We start from the raw sequence: 15293 nt of genomic DNA, 5'->3' as shown, positions 1-15293 counted from the left end.
AAGTGACAGAGAGAAACATTTGGGTTTTAGATTTGTTGGTACCATAAACTGTAGCCAATATTAGCCTAACAAATATTCCCTAGGACATATTGCTTAAATACAAAGAACACAAGCATCTTGGACTTAATAGCCATGATACAGAGGTGGCTATAAGAAACCAGTTGTGGGGCTGGAGAGATGACTCAGTGGTTAAGGGCACTGACTGCTCTTCCAGAGGATCTGAGTTCAAATCCCGGCACCCACATGGCAGCTCAGAACTGTCTGTAACTTCAAGATCTGACATTCTCACATAGACATACCTTCAGGCAAAATACACATAAAATAAAAGTAAAAAAATATTAAAAACAAACAAACCAGCCAGCCATGTCTACTTGCAAGCAAAGACAGGAGCTCAGAGACTCATCTGGAGAAACAGATTTGTACCTCAATCTCCTCTACAATGTTCCTCAGGTCAGCCTGCTGGGATAGGTGGGATGCTGTCTGTAGAGCCTGGACCGTTCTGGAAGGTAAAGAGTAGAACACTGAGACTAAGATTTAGTTAAGCACATAGGAAGGCATCCTCTATTTTGTACAAGGTATTATGCTAGGCTGAAGTTGGCGGCTTATTAACTGTCTATCTTTCTTACTCAAGGCTAAAGAAGTATCCGATTGTACATTGCTGGGCAGAAACTGGGGTAGACTAAAACACATGGAGAAGATGTGACCATGTGCTGACATCACTGCTTGTGCTCCCAGCACCCACTGCAAGGTCTGCAATGACACAACCTCAGCTGTTCAGGAGAGAAAGGCACAGATTTACACTAGTAGTCTTAACTTTTCTTTTAACCATTAAATTAGTATTCTCTGTATAAAACTTTATGAATACATGTACATTATGAACTTAATTCTTATGAACAATGACTTTATACTACCTAAATATATCATTATTTACTCAATTTAAATTTTTTTTTTATTTTTGGAGATGGGCCCAATGTAGTGCAGGCTGGCCTCAAATCCGCTGCTGATGACCTTAATCTCCTGGTTCTCCTACCTCCTGCTTCCTGAGTGCTGGGATCACAGGTGTGCCCCCTCACAGCTGTTTTACGTAGTGCTGGGAATTGAATCCAGGACCTCAAGCATGCTGTGAAAGCATTCTAGCCACTACAGGCCTCAAACAGTACTCTACCACCTAAGCCCCTTAATCTCAAAATTAAAATAAAGCAAATTCAGTGGCATTTGCTACAGTCACAATGTCCAACCACCATCTCTGTCTATATCCAGGACACCTCCAAGGGTTCTAAATAAAGCCCTAGAGCATTAAGCACTTCCTCTCCATGGTGCCCCACGTCCCTCCAGCAGTCCTCTGACTTCCACACGTGTGCCATGGGGCATGTGCCTCCCCCCATCTAAATAACAACAACATTTTAAGGTGGAATGTGACAGTTATGCACATGCAATTTTTTTTTTTTTTTTTTTTTTTAGATTCTTTTTCTGTCACAGCAGAGAGTCTGGATGGAGAGTATAGCCAGGTCTCTAGGTAAAAGGAAGGAAGCTGAGGCCCCCTGGTGGTCAAACGGTCTGCGGCGCCAGCACAGTATAATTCCTAAAAGATGCCAGAACCCATCTGTGAAGCACTGTTTACCCAGTCAGTGTCAGGGAATGTAGAGCAAGAATCTACTTATGCTGAGCTCATAACAATTTAGATTCCTACCATGGACAGCTAATTCCACTAAGATGACAAGTTAGAAGACAGAAAGTCACAATTTAAGGAGAGAAGCCCATGAGCATTCAAAGATTCCTGCTGGACACTTGTTGTGATACATTTGAGAAAATGAAACCTGAATTTCCAAACAAGATTAAAAAAAATCCATCTGCCCAAAATAAATACCAGCTCAAAAACAGCTGTAGACAGTCAAAAGACAACCTTTCAGTTAAGACATCATTTTTCTCTTCTTTGGAGCAACTGCATGCCATACTGTAAGGAAGTCAGAAGTCTTATAACGAAGCTAACCCACTTAGCTTTAGAAAAGTTTTGTGGCTGGCTTCAGTACTTATCCCCAGTGAGCAATGCCCTTCGGTCTGGAATACTGCTCTACCTTGGGGAAAGCCAACTCTGTCCTGCTCACATACAGCGGAAGAGTCTTGGACTCAGCTATTAAAGATCTTTGCTCAGATGACTCATTCAGACAAGCTTATGATGGAGCCGGGCGTGGTGGCACATGCCTTTAATCTCAGCACTCAGGAGGCAAAGGCAGGAGGATCACTGTGAGTTCGAGGCCAGCTTGGTCTGTAAAGCAAGTCCAGGACACAGCCAAAGCTAACACAGAGAGACTGTCTTGAAAAAACAAACAAAAACAAAACCAACAACAACAGACAAGCTTCTGATCACGCATCTAGAGCAAGTCCACTTACACATGAAGGCCCATTTTAGACAGTCCTAATTTAAACCAAACCTCGCTGCCTTGGCCAAACCAGCTTCACTAAAATGAAAGGCATCCTGCCAATCCAACCTTCAGGATGACCTTACGAGAAAAAGGCTACTTTGGGGGTGAGAACATCTAAAGCTGCACAGAAGGGGGCACTCAGCTCGCTGATACAGAAGACTTACAGCATGCGCCCTTTCTTGTAAGCACACAGAAGTATACTTTCAGTCTTCATTTAACTCTTTATTGGGCACATCCAGTGTCTCGGACGCAGGAACTACGTAAGCACAGCACGGCACTGAGGCTCTGCACCTCCACCACCTCTACACCACTCCATGATGTGAAGACTGTTGGCCTCATTCTACAGATGAAACTCTAAAGACATTAACTTCCTCTGGCAAGGAAGGAACATACCTGGTGCTCAAAGCCAAGTGTGTCTAGTTCCAAAGTAACTTAACTTTCCTTGTGCTTCTTATTGTGACGCCACCCCCACCCCCACCCCCCACCCCCCACGCAGGCTCTCACCACGTCATAACTCTAGCTGGCCTGGAACTCAGAGAGATCTGTCTGCCTCTACCTCATCTCCTGAGTGTCCCCTTTTTTCCTGGTAGGAAATGGGAAGGTTTTTTGCTTTTATTTTTAAGACGGTAGTAATAGTGACAGAATGACATTATATGGTATTAACTGGGGATGCAATCCAACAAAAGGGATTATGGACAGAGACAAAAACAAGTGGCCTGCAAGGCATGGTGGTATACACTTTAAACTCCAGCACTCTGAAGACAGAGAAAGGCAGATCTCTGCGAGTTGGAGGACACTCTGGTATATATTATGAGAAACCCTGTCTCAAAAACAAAAGGGGGGGCCCTATAAGTGGGCTAAAATAAAAAACTTCCAAGAGCCAAGCAGCAGCTACGGTATTCACAAAGGCATCAGCGCAGGACCGAAAGTAACAAGAAGAATGCCAACTGACTATCAACCTCCCTTAACAAGCCGTCAAGGTTAGGAATGATCTGGCCGTTGATGCCCATCTCACAAAGAATCTGGGAACTAAATGCTTTTTTGTGGGGGTGTGATGCATGTGCATGTCATGGAACTCCATACTGAAGGTCAGGATAGGAACTCAAGCACAGCAGGAACCTAAAGGCAGGACCTGACAAAAACAGAGGCCATGCAAGGGCACTACTTAGTGGCTTGCTCAGCCTGCTTTCTTATAGAACCCAGGACCACCAGTCCAGAGTTGGCCCCACCCACAATGACCTGGCTGTCCCTCCCCATCAATCACTAATTATGGAAATGCTCTCCAGACTTTCCTTCAGCCCTTTGTTTTGTTTTTGTTTTTTTTTTCAAGGCAGGAAATCTCTGTAGGCCCAGCCTTGAACTTGCTCTGTAGAACAGGCTGGCCTTGAACTCAGAGATCTGTCTGCCTCTGCCTCCTGAGTGCTGGGATTAAAGGCGTGCACCACCACCAGCCCTTCTCTCAGATGACAAAAGCCTGTGTCAAGTTGACATAAAATTAGCCAGTGTAACAGGGTTCCAAGTGCTCCAAATCAGAGGAGACAATTAAATGGGAGGCACACAAAAACACAACACAAACTTGTTTTAAATGATATTTTAGTGTTAAAGAATAATTTCAAAACTATATTATCACTTGTAAGTTAAATACACATTCTCAAGTCAGCTACCAGATGCAATACCACCACTAGGAAGAAGACCCCTGCTGCTTGATGGCCAGCCAGCTTAACCTATTGGCAAGCTGCAATCCCAGGGAGGCAGAGGCAGGCGGATCTCTGTGAGTTCGAGGCCAGCCTGGTCTACAAAGTGAGTCCAGGACAGCCAAGGCTACACAGAGAAACCCTGTCTCAAAAAACAAAACAAAACAAAACAAAACAAAAAACACAACACAACAAAAACAAATTGGACTGCACCTGAATAGCAACACCTGAAATTAATCTCTGCTCTCCACATCCATGCACACACACGTACCTGCACACACACAAACATACACATGCTCTTACACGTGGGGTGAAATTGCTCCCATAAGGTGCTTTTCCTCACCTACGCCTTCTGCAGAGGACCAGAGTCTGCTTTCTAGAACATGTTATCCCTGAGACCCCATGTGCCCAGCAGATGTTGCTTCTCACAATGCCAAGGGAGCCAGTAACCTCCGCTCCTCACAGAGCCCCTAGTGTCAATGTCCCAACAGTCCCGGCATGCAGCTCACTGCCCCCATGTCCTTTGCTAACCTACCCTTGCTCCAGCCTCAGCCTGTCTCAGTGTAACGGTGGCCTTACCATCTGTCCCAACAGCTTGAAGATATGTTTGTGTGAGTTCCACAAGGCCAAGGGCCAGACCCTGGTGCCTTAATTCAAGTGTCAGTCATTGGAGCTGAGGAAGTGGCTTAATTGGTACATCTGCCATTCAGGTATGAGGACCCAAGTTTAGACTCCTAGCACCCAAGTAAAACTAACCCCAGTACTATGGGGAGGACCCCTGGAGCTCATTAGCCAGCCTGTCTCTAAAAAAAAAAAAAAAAGTGGAATGCCAAGGGTTTAATGCCTTTAATCCCAGCAATTGGGAGGCAGAGGCAGATAGGTCTCCATGAGTTTAAAGTCAGTCTGGTCTGCAGGGAGTTCCAGGATAGCCAGGTACAAATAGTGAGGCCTTGCCTAAAGTAAAAAAATAAAGAAAAATAAAACAAAACAAAATGCCCCAAAACCAAGAACCAGGTGGAAAGTGATTGAGGAAGACACCTGCTACTGACCTCTGGCCTCCACTTGTGGACACACACACTCACAGCAGTGTCTGCCACATCTAGCAGAACACCTGGCACACAGGAGACATCCAGAAATGTGTGCAATGAATGAACCCTCTCAGTCAATAACAAACACACACGAAGCTCAACAAGTGGTCAAGGTGACAACTTACGCCAGCACAGTCTCCTCCTTGCTGAGCCGAGTGGTGAGGGCACCAAGGGCTTCGTGGGACGCCAAGGGAAGGCCAAAGCCACTGAGTGCTGCAACTGCATGGTAGATCTGGGCGACAGAGGAGTCTTCACTGATTGCTGCCAGGAGCAGATCTTTGGTCTCATTTGAAACAGATATCTAGAAAGGAAGGGTTGGAACAGGCTCCGGCATTTGTGAAAGGCATACCGACAATGGCATGAGCACAGTGGCCAAAGCCACACCCACCCATCACTCCAGAATCAAATGTTCACGAAGTCAGCATCACCTCTGTTCTAATTGGTTCTTTATCAACTTGACACAAGCAAGAGTTACCTGGGAAGACAGAACTCCATAGAGAAAATGCCTCACTAAGACTGGCCTATATATAGGCAAGTCTGTAGAACATTTTCTTAAAAACTGGTGTGGGAGGGCCCCGACTATTGTGGGTGGTGTCACCTCTGGGCAGGTAGTCCTGGGGCACCTGAGAGCAGGCTGAGCAGGCCTTGAAGAACAAGACAGTAAGTACTGACCCTCTATTGCCTCTTCTTCAGTTGTTGCCTCCAGTTCCTGCCCTGACTTCTTTTGAAGATGAACTGGGATGTGGGACTGTGAGCCAAACCAACCTTTTCCTCCCTAAGTTGCTTTTGGTCATGGCATTTCATCACAGCAAGAAAAACCCTAACTAAGACAACCTCCCAAGAGATACCAACAAGTTGATTGTCTACTTAAAGTAATTCCTACCTTCAACAGAACAATCTAGAATCTGAGGTGAGGATGCACTGAATGTTTTTAAATGTTAAAGAAGAAGGGAAAGAAAACCTCAAGGTCTCCCAGAAGAGAGATAAGAACTAAGAAAAAAGGGATTTAACAGCTATTACTGTGAACACTTAAAGGGAAATACACTTTCTTATAGAAATAAAAATTATGCGGATGGAATTCTGACCCACACCATCAGTTTATTTTTAAAAATTATATTAATAATCTGACGTTATGTTTTAAAATGCTTACTGCAAACAAACAGACAAACAAACAAATAAAATGAGTGACAGTATAGGACCCCGGGCTCACCTCACAGCCAGAGAGGACCTGGCTGGACTGGGCAGCATAGAAGAGAGAATCCACGTTGCTGGGATCAAGGTTAGACTTGACGAAGGTGCATGCTTTCTAAACGAGGGAGAGAGTCAAAGGTAAGTGGGACACAATGCAGTAGCCAGGGAAGGTGAGAGTGCTCAGGGCGCTGGTATTGAGGCCTACTCTTTGACACAGCTGCTGCCATTTCTGTACTCAGCTTCTAAGGTGAAATTAAGTTGAAAACTTTTTAACTCTGCTTCCCAGAGCAGTTATTCATAGCTGACACTAACGCTCCCTGCCAGAGGGTCAAGGTGAACTGCACTAGATGATTAGACAATGTACTTTTTTATCTACACACTTCGCTACCCTCTGGCTGCACTCTGATTGTGCTTCTGTTATCTACACACCTGGCTACACTTTGGATGTTCTCTGAAAGACCCTAACCACTGCCTCACTCATCTTACCTGAGCTTAAAGGTTAGCTGGTAACACTTTGTCTACTTAGCCAAAAATGTAATATTGCTTTGTACTGTTAGCTAAAATGTATTACTGCCCACCCCCCATCCCCATCTTCTGCTCATGGCTTTCTTATAAAAGACTGCCCTAAGAACATGTCGATGTCACAGTTAGGCTCCTGTGATCTTTCTGTGTTCCTGGTCGTGACCAGTCTTGGAGAGTTGCATTCAAAATAAGCCCTCCATCTCTAATAGTTATTTTCCATAGGACACTATTGCCTCAAGCTGCTGACTTCACACAAGGAACAAGCCTGAGGTGGGCAGACACCACTTAACAAATGCCCAGTTCTGGCCATGACCTGGGCTGCGCATCACAACACTCTTCCTTCTGAAGAGCATAAGGCCCTTCAAGACACCCTCGTTATCTCCTTTAGCAGAAAAAGTACCTGGAACTTAGTAGATAAATAGCCTGTGGAAGATGGCAGAGTTAGTGTCCCCTGATGCCAAGTTTTCCAGTGTCATGCCTCTGGAGCCACAGCAGACAATCTACAGTGACTTTAAAGCCTTCTCTTCTCTCACATGCCTTCCTGGATCCCTGGCATCACCGTGCATCTGACCACCCAAGCCAGGGCTGGGAACTGTCGCCTCTTCCCTTCCCTCCATGGCTACCCAGTCTGCTTCCTTTCCACTGACCCCTGGCTTGTCATTGCCTCAGGCAGGACCTTGTCACCTCTCGCCTCATTACTACGGCCCTCTTTTAACTGCCTCCAGGCACGCAATCTATTCTGTGTTCTGTAAGACTAACCCCCTGAGACACAAAGTACCCAGGTGCTTACTACTGAAGCCCTCCCTCCGTGGTCCCCTTGACTCCCAGAAAAGATCAAAGTTGCCAACACAGCACACAATGTCTGAGTGACATACCCTCACTTGGGCAGCTTCAGCAAGGCCACTTCAGACCCCAAAATCTTCTTTCCCTGCACTTTCCAGTTGAACTGCTTTCCTACCCTTGGATATTTCTATCTGGCACCATTTCCTTGCCTCTCCTGTCTGCCAAATGAGGTCCTCCCTTCACCTCTGTTCAGGCCTTTGTTGAGACTCATCTCATGATGGGCCACAGCCCACCCTTGTCTCGTGCTTCCCAAAGCTCTTACCACAGGTGCTCAGGGGCGGCTGCCTGACAGCACAGCTCTATCATGATAAATAAGCACAAAACAAAATTTCAGCCACTTCTCTTCCACTGATCTACATGGGAGACAAGTCACACAGCTAACCATTTTGAATCAGATAATATAAAATACACTTATTTGCTGGGCATGGTGGCACATACCATTACTCCCAGCAGTGAGGAGGCTGAAGACAGACTGTGAGTTTGAGGCCAGCTTGGTCTACACAGTGAGTTCCAGGATAGCTGGAGCTCTGCAGAGACACCCTGTCTCACACAAACAAAACAAAACAAAACACCCCAGCTATTTAAAATACTATGGCCAATCCAGCTACAAGTTGGTGCTTCTGGCACTGGAGGTGTCACTTAGATAGAATGCTCGCCTAGCTTTCACAGGACCTGGAATTTGATCCCTAGAATCACAGAAAAGAAAAATTAGGACCCTCTGGGGGAATGGAATAGGGAGCAGGAGTGGGAGAGGCATGAAATTGACTGGTGCCTTCCCCCTACAGCTAAGCTACAAGTCTCACTGCAGGGCTGGGTCCTTCAAACCAAAACAAACTCTTTTTAAAATGTTAGGAACAAACCTTAAGATCCTCAAAACAAAGAGTTTCAACTTGAGTGCAGTTTTAAAAGAACCAGAAGAAACAGGAAAGAAGCAAAAATACTTCATCTTCTATAAATTGGTATCTGAAGAAGGAAATTGGGTATTTCATGAAGGGAACCATTTCCACACACAACAAAGATGCTACGAGGTACTCTGTTGCCCTCTGGTGCTTTAACAATGAAAAGACAGCGAGCGCCAGGTTCCCACAGCAGTAGATACCTCTTCCCCAGCTCTTAAAAGTGTCACAATGTTCTGAGTGCTTCTTGGGATGCTTTGCTTCATCCTCAAACAACCTTATGCACAGACACTTTTACTGTCTTAAGTTCACAGAGGAGATCAAGGCCCTGAGAAGCAAAGCTCAACCAAGGTCATTCCTAACTGGGAGAGCTCACCTTTAAAGCCAGATAGCCTGGCTGTATCTTCTACAGGCTGCGGGGTAGATCCAGCATTGGACCCACTGTGATGCTTACAGAGACAATCACGGGCAAGGGCAACAATGTTCAGTGGTGGCAAAGGCCATGATTTTCACAGTATAGTTTTTTTTTCACCAGCATGAATGGGGAAACATCTTAGCATCTGTGCCAGACCCTCAACGAGTGCTCCTCTCTCCAATCCAGGGCCGTGGCTTCGGCTAGCTCTTCTAGGGAGTATGTGCCTCTAACTATAGCTGCTCTCCACATTCGAGACACCTTATCAACTGGAGGCTAAAAACCACTCCTCAAATCTGGTACCTGCACGTCCCGGCTCTTTGTAGCCTTTGTTAAAACCCCCAAGAACCCCAACACCCTACTGAGCAAAGAACCCCTGTGTGTTCTTCTACCTTTCAGCTCCCTAAACCTAATCAGATACGATGCTCTACATGGCTCTTTCCTGCTCACCTGCTCTCCCACTTCCTCCAGCATCAGCTTCCAGGCCCTCTTGTCTCTTTAGACCCCACACTGTATGAGCATATCCTCTGCCACTGAGCCTATTGTTTCTGTACACGCTGCCTACCACACTTTCCACTATCCCTGCTCTAGTCACCCTAGGTAACACTTCAAGCACTATTGAGGCCGAGGCTTCCTGGCAGCCACTCTCTCTGTCATCTCATTGCTCTCTCTCCACTGATGTTACAAAATGCATTCATAAAGTTCAAGTCTTATTTTAAACAAACTCATTCACCCTTGTCTTTCGACCTGCTGCTGCTGGCTTCTCTCTTCCCACACAGTCCCACTTCAATTCACACCTTCAGCCCTAATCAACGTCCCCTTCAAACTCACAACTCCAGCCAAAAGCATATTTTTAAAAAAAGATTTATTTATTTATTATGTATATAATGTTGTGTCTGCATGTGTGCTTGCACACCAGAAGAGGGTACCAGATCCCAGTATAGATGGTTATCAGACACCATGTGGTTGCTGGGAATTGAACTCAGGACCTCTGGAAGAGCAGCCAGTGCTCTTAACCACTGAGCCATCTCTCCAGCTCCAGCAAAAAGCATCTTTAAAAGATTGTGGTCACCCCTCCACAAGCATCAAACTCAGATCTGATGAGTCACAAACGTTCCTGTCCTTACCAGAAACCTTTCATCCTGCATTCCAATCCTACTCACATTTGACATTAACCTAACATTCCAACCTCATTTGTTCCTCTTTACAATACAAAACCTCTACAGCTGTCACTGCTCTACTCTGTGTCCCCCAAGGTATCAACTCTCCTCAGGGACCCCAACATCCTCTGAAGAACCAGGCAGCGGTAAAACATCGGTAAAGCACACCACACATAGTGTCTGGGCTAGGCACTGTCTGAATGTGCCTGAACACACTGTCCACAGAACAGAACCCCTCAATATAAGAATGGTAACTCCAGCTGCCCTGTGAAGGGGATCTCTGTGGCACAATCTGGTTTTACTGTACTCTATTAATGGTCTAGTGAGGTGGGCCACATAACCCCCTTCTCACAGAAAAGCTCAGGTGAATTCACTGATGCCTGTGATCTTACTTTCAGGCTAAAATAATTTCCTTTGAGGATCACAGGACCACGAGGAAAAGACACATACAGGCAGAAAACACTTGACAGAAACGAGAGGCAACGGTCGGGGAGCAATCTGAAGAAGCTGCACGCAGACTGCCGAGGTCAGTCAGTACGTCAGGGTTTGGGGCTGGATGGCCTGGAAACCACTGCGCACAGTGTGAGGGCACAGGTGCAGCCGTCGATGCAGTGTATATGAATGGCTGTGGTTGTGCTTCAATAAGCTCTCGTGTACAACACAAGCTTCTGCACAGATGTGACCCTGGGAAGCAGTTTGTCACCTCTACATTCAGACTCACTGGTACCATCTGTAATTAACCTCTTCCAGGTCTTGTTTCCTCCTCTGTTACAGGGAAATGTTTCTGACAACACAGATTCATGAACATAACTCATGTACCGGGCACATACAGAGCTCTCAACAAATAATACTGATGACGGATTCTAACCCATGGTAGAGTATATCATGCTAGACAGCCAAGAAGAAGAGTGTGTGTGTGCATCCTCCCTTTCTGACACACACACACACACACACACACACACACACACACACACACACACAGGGGGTGGGGAGATATGAGAATAAGCACTGACATGAATTGAAAGACACTGGCCCCAACAAGATTGAAGGCATCGACTTTACCCCTTCTACCAGTAACTACAAAATTAGGCGAAATGTATGAAATTGAGATCCTGGAAAACAGGTAGTACACACTTTAATTAGCCTCGCCCCCTTGGAGACAGAGCCTCTTTATGTCACCAGTCCTGCCTGAAACTCACTATGTGGGCCAGGCTGGCTTTGAACTCACAGATCTTTGCACCTCTGCTTCCCAAGTGCTGGGACTAAGGGGTGCACCATCTCACCCAGACACACTATGAGTCTTAAGGCAACAGCTTAAATGATGGGCACTTGCCTGGGTTCATAAAGCTCTTTCACCATTTGTGACGTAGCAAAATCTCTCAGAGCACACGGTGACAAATCAAAGACACACACTCTTAATTAATAAACACTAGTTGATTAATGAATAGGGCCAGTGAGATGGCTCAGCCAGCAAAGGTTCCTGCTGCCAAGCCTGACAAACTGCATTTGATCTGTGTCACAGACAGCTGGCAGAAGCTGGCTTTCTTCCTCCACCATGTGAATCCTGGGAACTGAACTCACTCAGGCCCATCAGATTTGGCAGCAGCTGCCTTTCCTCCTTGAGCCATTTTGATAACTATGGGTGAGTTTGGGTTTGGTTTTGGTGTTTCCAGACAGGGTTTCTTTGTGTAACAGCTCTAACTGTCCTGGACTCGATTTGTGAAACAGACTGGCCTTGAACTCAGAGATCTACCTGCCTCTGCCTCCCAAGTGCTGGGAATAAAGGCGTGTGCCACCACCGACCCCAGCCTCCTAAACTTATGGTAATTTCTTAAGAAGTCATAGAAAACTAAGCATATTCAGGAAAACTGTTTCAGCCTAACTGTCCATGACTTTGTAATGAGTACATAGCCCCTTAGCTCCTCCTAAGCCCAGAAAACATTTCAATTGCAGTGTATTCAGCTCACTCAAAGTAAAATACACCCAAACTGCCCACACAATTACTGTCACTGATTAACGTGTCAGCCCCCCACCTTGAGCTCCCTTATGACATGTTAGCCAAGCCCCCAGCACTTTTCAAAGTACGCTGTGTAGCTCAGTGGTTAAGAGCACTGGCTGCTCCTGCAGAGAGCCAGGGGTCAGGTCCAAGCACACACATGGTGGCTCACAACCATCTGTAACTCCAGTTCCAGGGGATCTGATGTCCTCTCTGGGCTCCTTGGGCACATGCAGTACACATACCTGGAGGCAAGACACTCTCACACATAAAATAAATAAATCTGAAACAATGAAAAAGTGTACAAACCGAATACATGCTACACTGAGCAGTTTCACGGAGTTCTGGTAGTTTCTGAAGGCTCTTCCTCACTCCTTTCCCCTTAGAAACACCCAGCATGGCCCCACACACATTAAGCAAAAACTCTCAGACGGAAGAAAGTATCTGTTTCATTAAACCAGGTCTCCTCACACCAGCGTTTGTTTCAAAGTCTCCAAGGGGAAAACAGCCAGGAGGTTAAGGGTCTCTTAAAACACTGTGAACAGAAGAAAGGCAGTTTTACCTTGACATCCTGCACTTGTGCCCCAAGGCTGTTGAGTCCCACGATGGAATAGAAGGCAGACTCCAAACTGGTGAAAGGGCGATCCAGTGAGGCTTTCAGTCTCTCCACATCATGCTTGGTGAGGTAGTGGGTGGGCGTCAGAGCCTGGGTGCTGGCTATGATTGTCAGGGCCAACAGGAAGACAGTGTTTGAACCTTTGGAGAAAACAGCTCTTAAGTATGTGCCACACTGTCCTAGTCACAGTCCCAACAACGATGCACTAAGGTCTGGGAGCCCAACTTTTAGTACGGCATCAACTTACTAATTAAAAAATAAGATGCCAGGCAAAAGATATTATATGGAGAATTTTATTATATAAGCATGGGGAGAATAGGAAGGGGAAGAGGCACCCCAGAGAGAAACAGAGACAGAGGAAGAGGAAGAGAGAAGAAAGGTAAGAGAAAGAGCTAGGAAGAAGAGAGGTGAGAGGGAGAGATGAGAGAGGTGGGTCTGTCTTTTACACAGCCTGGGTGGGTAGGCAATGACATCACAGGTGGGCATCCTGGGGCAGAATCCTAAGACGAACCATGTGGCAAAGGGTAGAGAACACAGGTTTAGCCTCAAGAGGGGAATGGTGACCCCATCCTCAACCACCAGTATAGTCCTTCATGCAAACAAGACACCATTTCCATTTAAGTTGATAGGTAGGCCCAAATTATGCTGAATTCTTTGCGTGTACCTCCCTAGCCATTAAATCCTTCCAAAATGCAAATGAGGTGGGTATTCTCTGTGTTTTACAAGAAACGGAGGCTAACTGTCCCTGTATGCTACCTCATATCTGTCACCCCCAGGACTGGGAAAGCAGAAACAAGATGGTGAATATGAGGTGAGCGCCAGCTACATAGTAAGACCCTACCTATTTTGTGTGTTTGTACTGGGGTGCATTCATGTGTGTGCCAGTGCACACGCATGCCAAGGTCAGAGTAAACACTGGATGGCTTCCTCTCTTTTTTTCTCCTTATTGCCTTGAGACAGGGCCTTTTCAATGATCCAGAACCATTTTGGCTAGACTAGATGGCTACCTTTCGGGATCTGCTGGTCTCTGCCCTCCAATGCGGGGGGCTACATGCACATACTGTAGCCAGCCACACCCTGTGCTAACATTTGCACTCAGATCCTCAAGTTGCACTGAGCCATCTCTGTAGCTCCCTATGTAAAGAAAGAAAAACAAAACAAAACAAAAAACAAAAAAACTAAGGTTCTTAAGTAGGTACTGGCCACTGCCCTAACACACATAAGTGAGACTCAAGCTCCAGACAGTTTCAGTACACGTTCCACTTTACCAACAGATCAAATAGTGAAATGGCAAGCTTTGTTCACTGTGCTCCCATGATCGAGTTACTTCTGGGATCCCAACTACTCACCGACTAAGGGAAAAAAGATAAACACTCAAATAGTCATTTTCATAAAGACTACACTAAGATTCCACCCTACCGTGTCCATTCAAAATCTACCAGGCACTGGTTGCATTTTGCCCGGCACTGTTGAAAGCAAGGAGAGAACTACCACTTAACACAACTCTTAGGAAGCTGATGCCAGGTGAGAAACTAAGGTGTGGAGGGGTTAAGTCCCTTGCACCTGGTCTCACAGTGACTGCGTGGTGGTCAGTTACAAGTATCACTTCGGGGGCCTATGCAAGACCTGTGAGTCTCCTGTCCCTGTCAGGGAAGAAGAACCTAGAACCTAAAGAAAGTCCAGCGACATGGTCAAAAGCTTTCATGATGCCAAGGGTGGCTCCCGGACAGGCCCTAGGCCGCCGGTTCCATTCGAATGAATGAAGGAAGCCTGGCACAGGCTCCACGCTGCCAAGGTTCGCGCTGGGCCTCGCGGGGACTGGTAGCCACGCGCTGCACAACCGCCCACCACCCTTCTGGTCATCGGGATTTCGCCAGCTCGTTTGGGTCGCCAGGACTTCGTCAGCCCGCAGCCCTGTCGCACCATCAACACCAAAGCGCCCGAGCCCGAGCCCGAGCCCGAGCCCATGCCCCTGCCCCGTAGGGGAGGGGAACAGCGCCTGACCGGCGCCCGTGTGCTCCAGACTAGCCTCCCGCGGGCGACACCCCGCTCCCCGAGGCGGGTCGGCCGAGGGACCCCACTGTTGAGCCATGCGCAACGCCTCACCCGGCGACGCCATTCCTCTGAGCAGGTCCCACCGGAGACCAGGCAGGCGGACTTCCGCTCCGGGGTTGCCAGGATGGGCTCCCGGCAAAGGTCAGTCTCGGTTGGCTGGGCCGTTCCCAACAGCCGCGGTGTGGGGGAGTTGAGTCGTGGCGTGCCGACCGCTCCCACGGTTCCTGCTTGAGAACCCGCCGTCTCCCCCGCGCCGCGACCCACTTGGAATCGACCGCCTCGCAACCGTCCTGCTCAGCCCGCCGCCCGGACGTAATTGGACAAGGCGGTGGGACGGGCCTGAGACGGGGCCGCCTCTGATTGGCCAGTGCCAGTGACTGGCCGGACGCACTGTCAC

General features: G+C 47.1%; 1 protein-coding gene across 4 annotated transcripts in view; it reads right to left on the bottom strand.

Annotated features, from left to right (window-relative positions):
* Positions 1-15293, bottom strand: part of Rpn2 (ribophorin II) — a 108765-nt gene that overhangs the window by 34944 nt on the left and 58528 nt on the right. For 2 of the 4 annotated variants that reach the window (XM_051143665.1, XM_051143668.1), the window contains exons 2-5: positions 12788-12981; positions 6416-6511; positions 5331-5506; positions 424-499 (exon numbers count right to left, since the gene is read on the bottom strand). In XM_051143665.1, coding sequence (XP_050999622.1) covers positions 424-499; positions 5331-5506; positions 6416-6511; positions 12788-12981 — 542 coding nt within the window. Of the gene's footprint in view, positions 1-423; positions 500-5330; positions 5507-6415; positions 6512-12787; positions 12982-14947; positions 15050-15293 lie in introns of those variants that run through there. The other 2 variants (XM_051143667.1, XM_051143666.1) reach the window with 2 other exon arrangements.

This window comes from Acomys russatus, chromosome 4, assembly GCF_903995435.1.
Source record: "Acomys russatus chromosome 4, mAcoRus1.1, whole genome shotgun sequence".
Taxonomy (NCBI): Eukaryota; Metazoa; Chordata; class Mammalia; order Rodentia; family Muridae; genus Acomys; species Acomys russatus.
The sequence above is the reverse complement of the archived record's forward strand: the minus strand, read 5'-3'. Positions and strand labels throughout refer to the sequence as shown.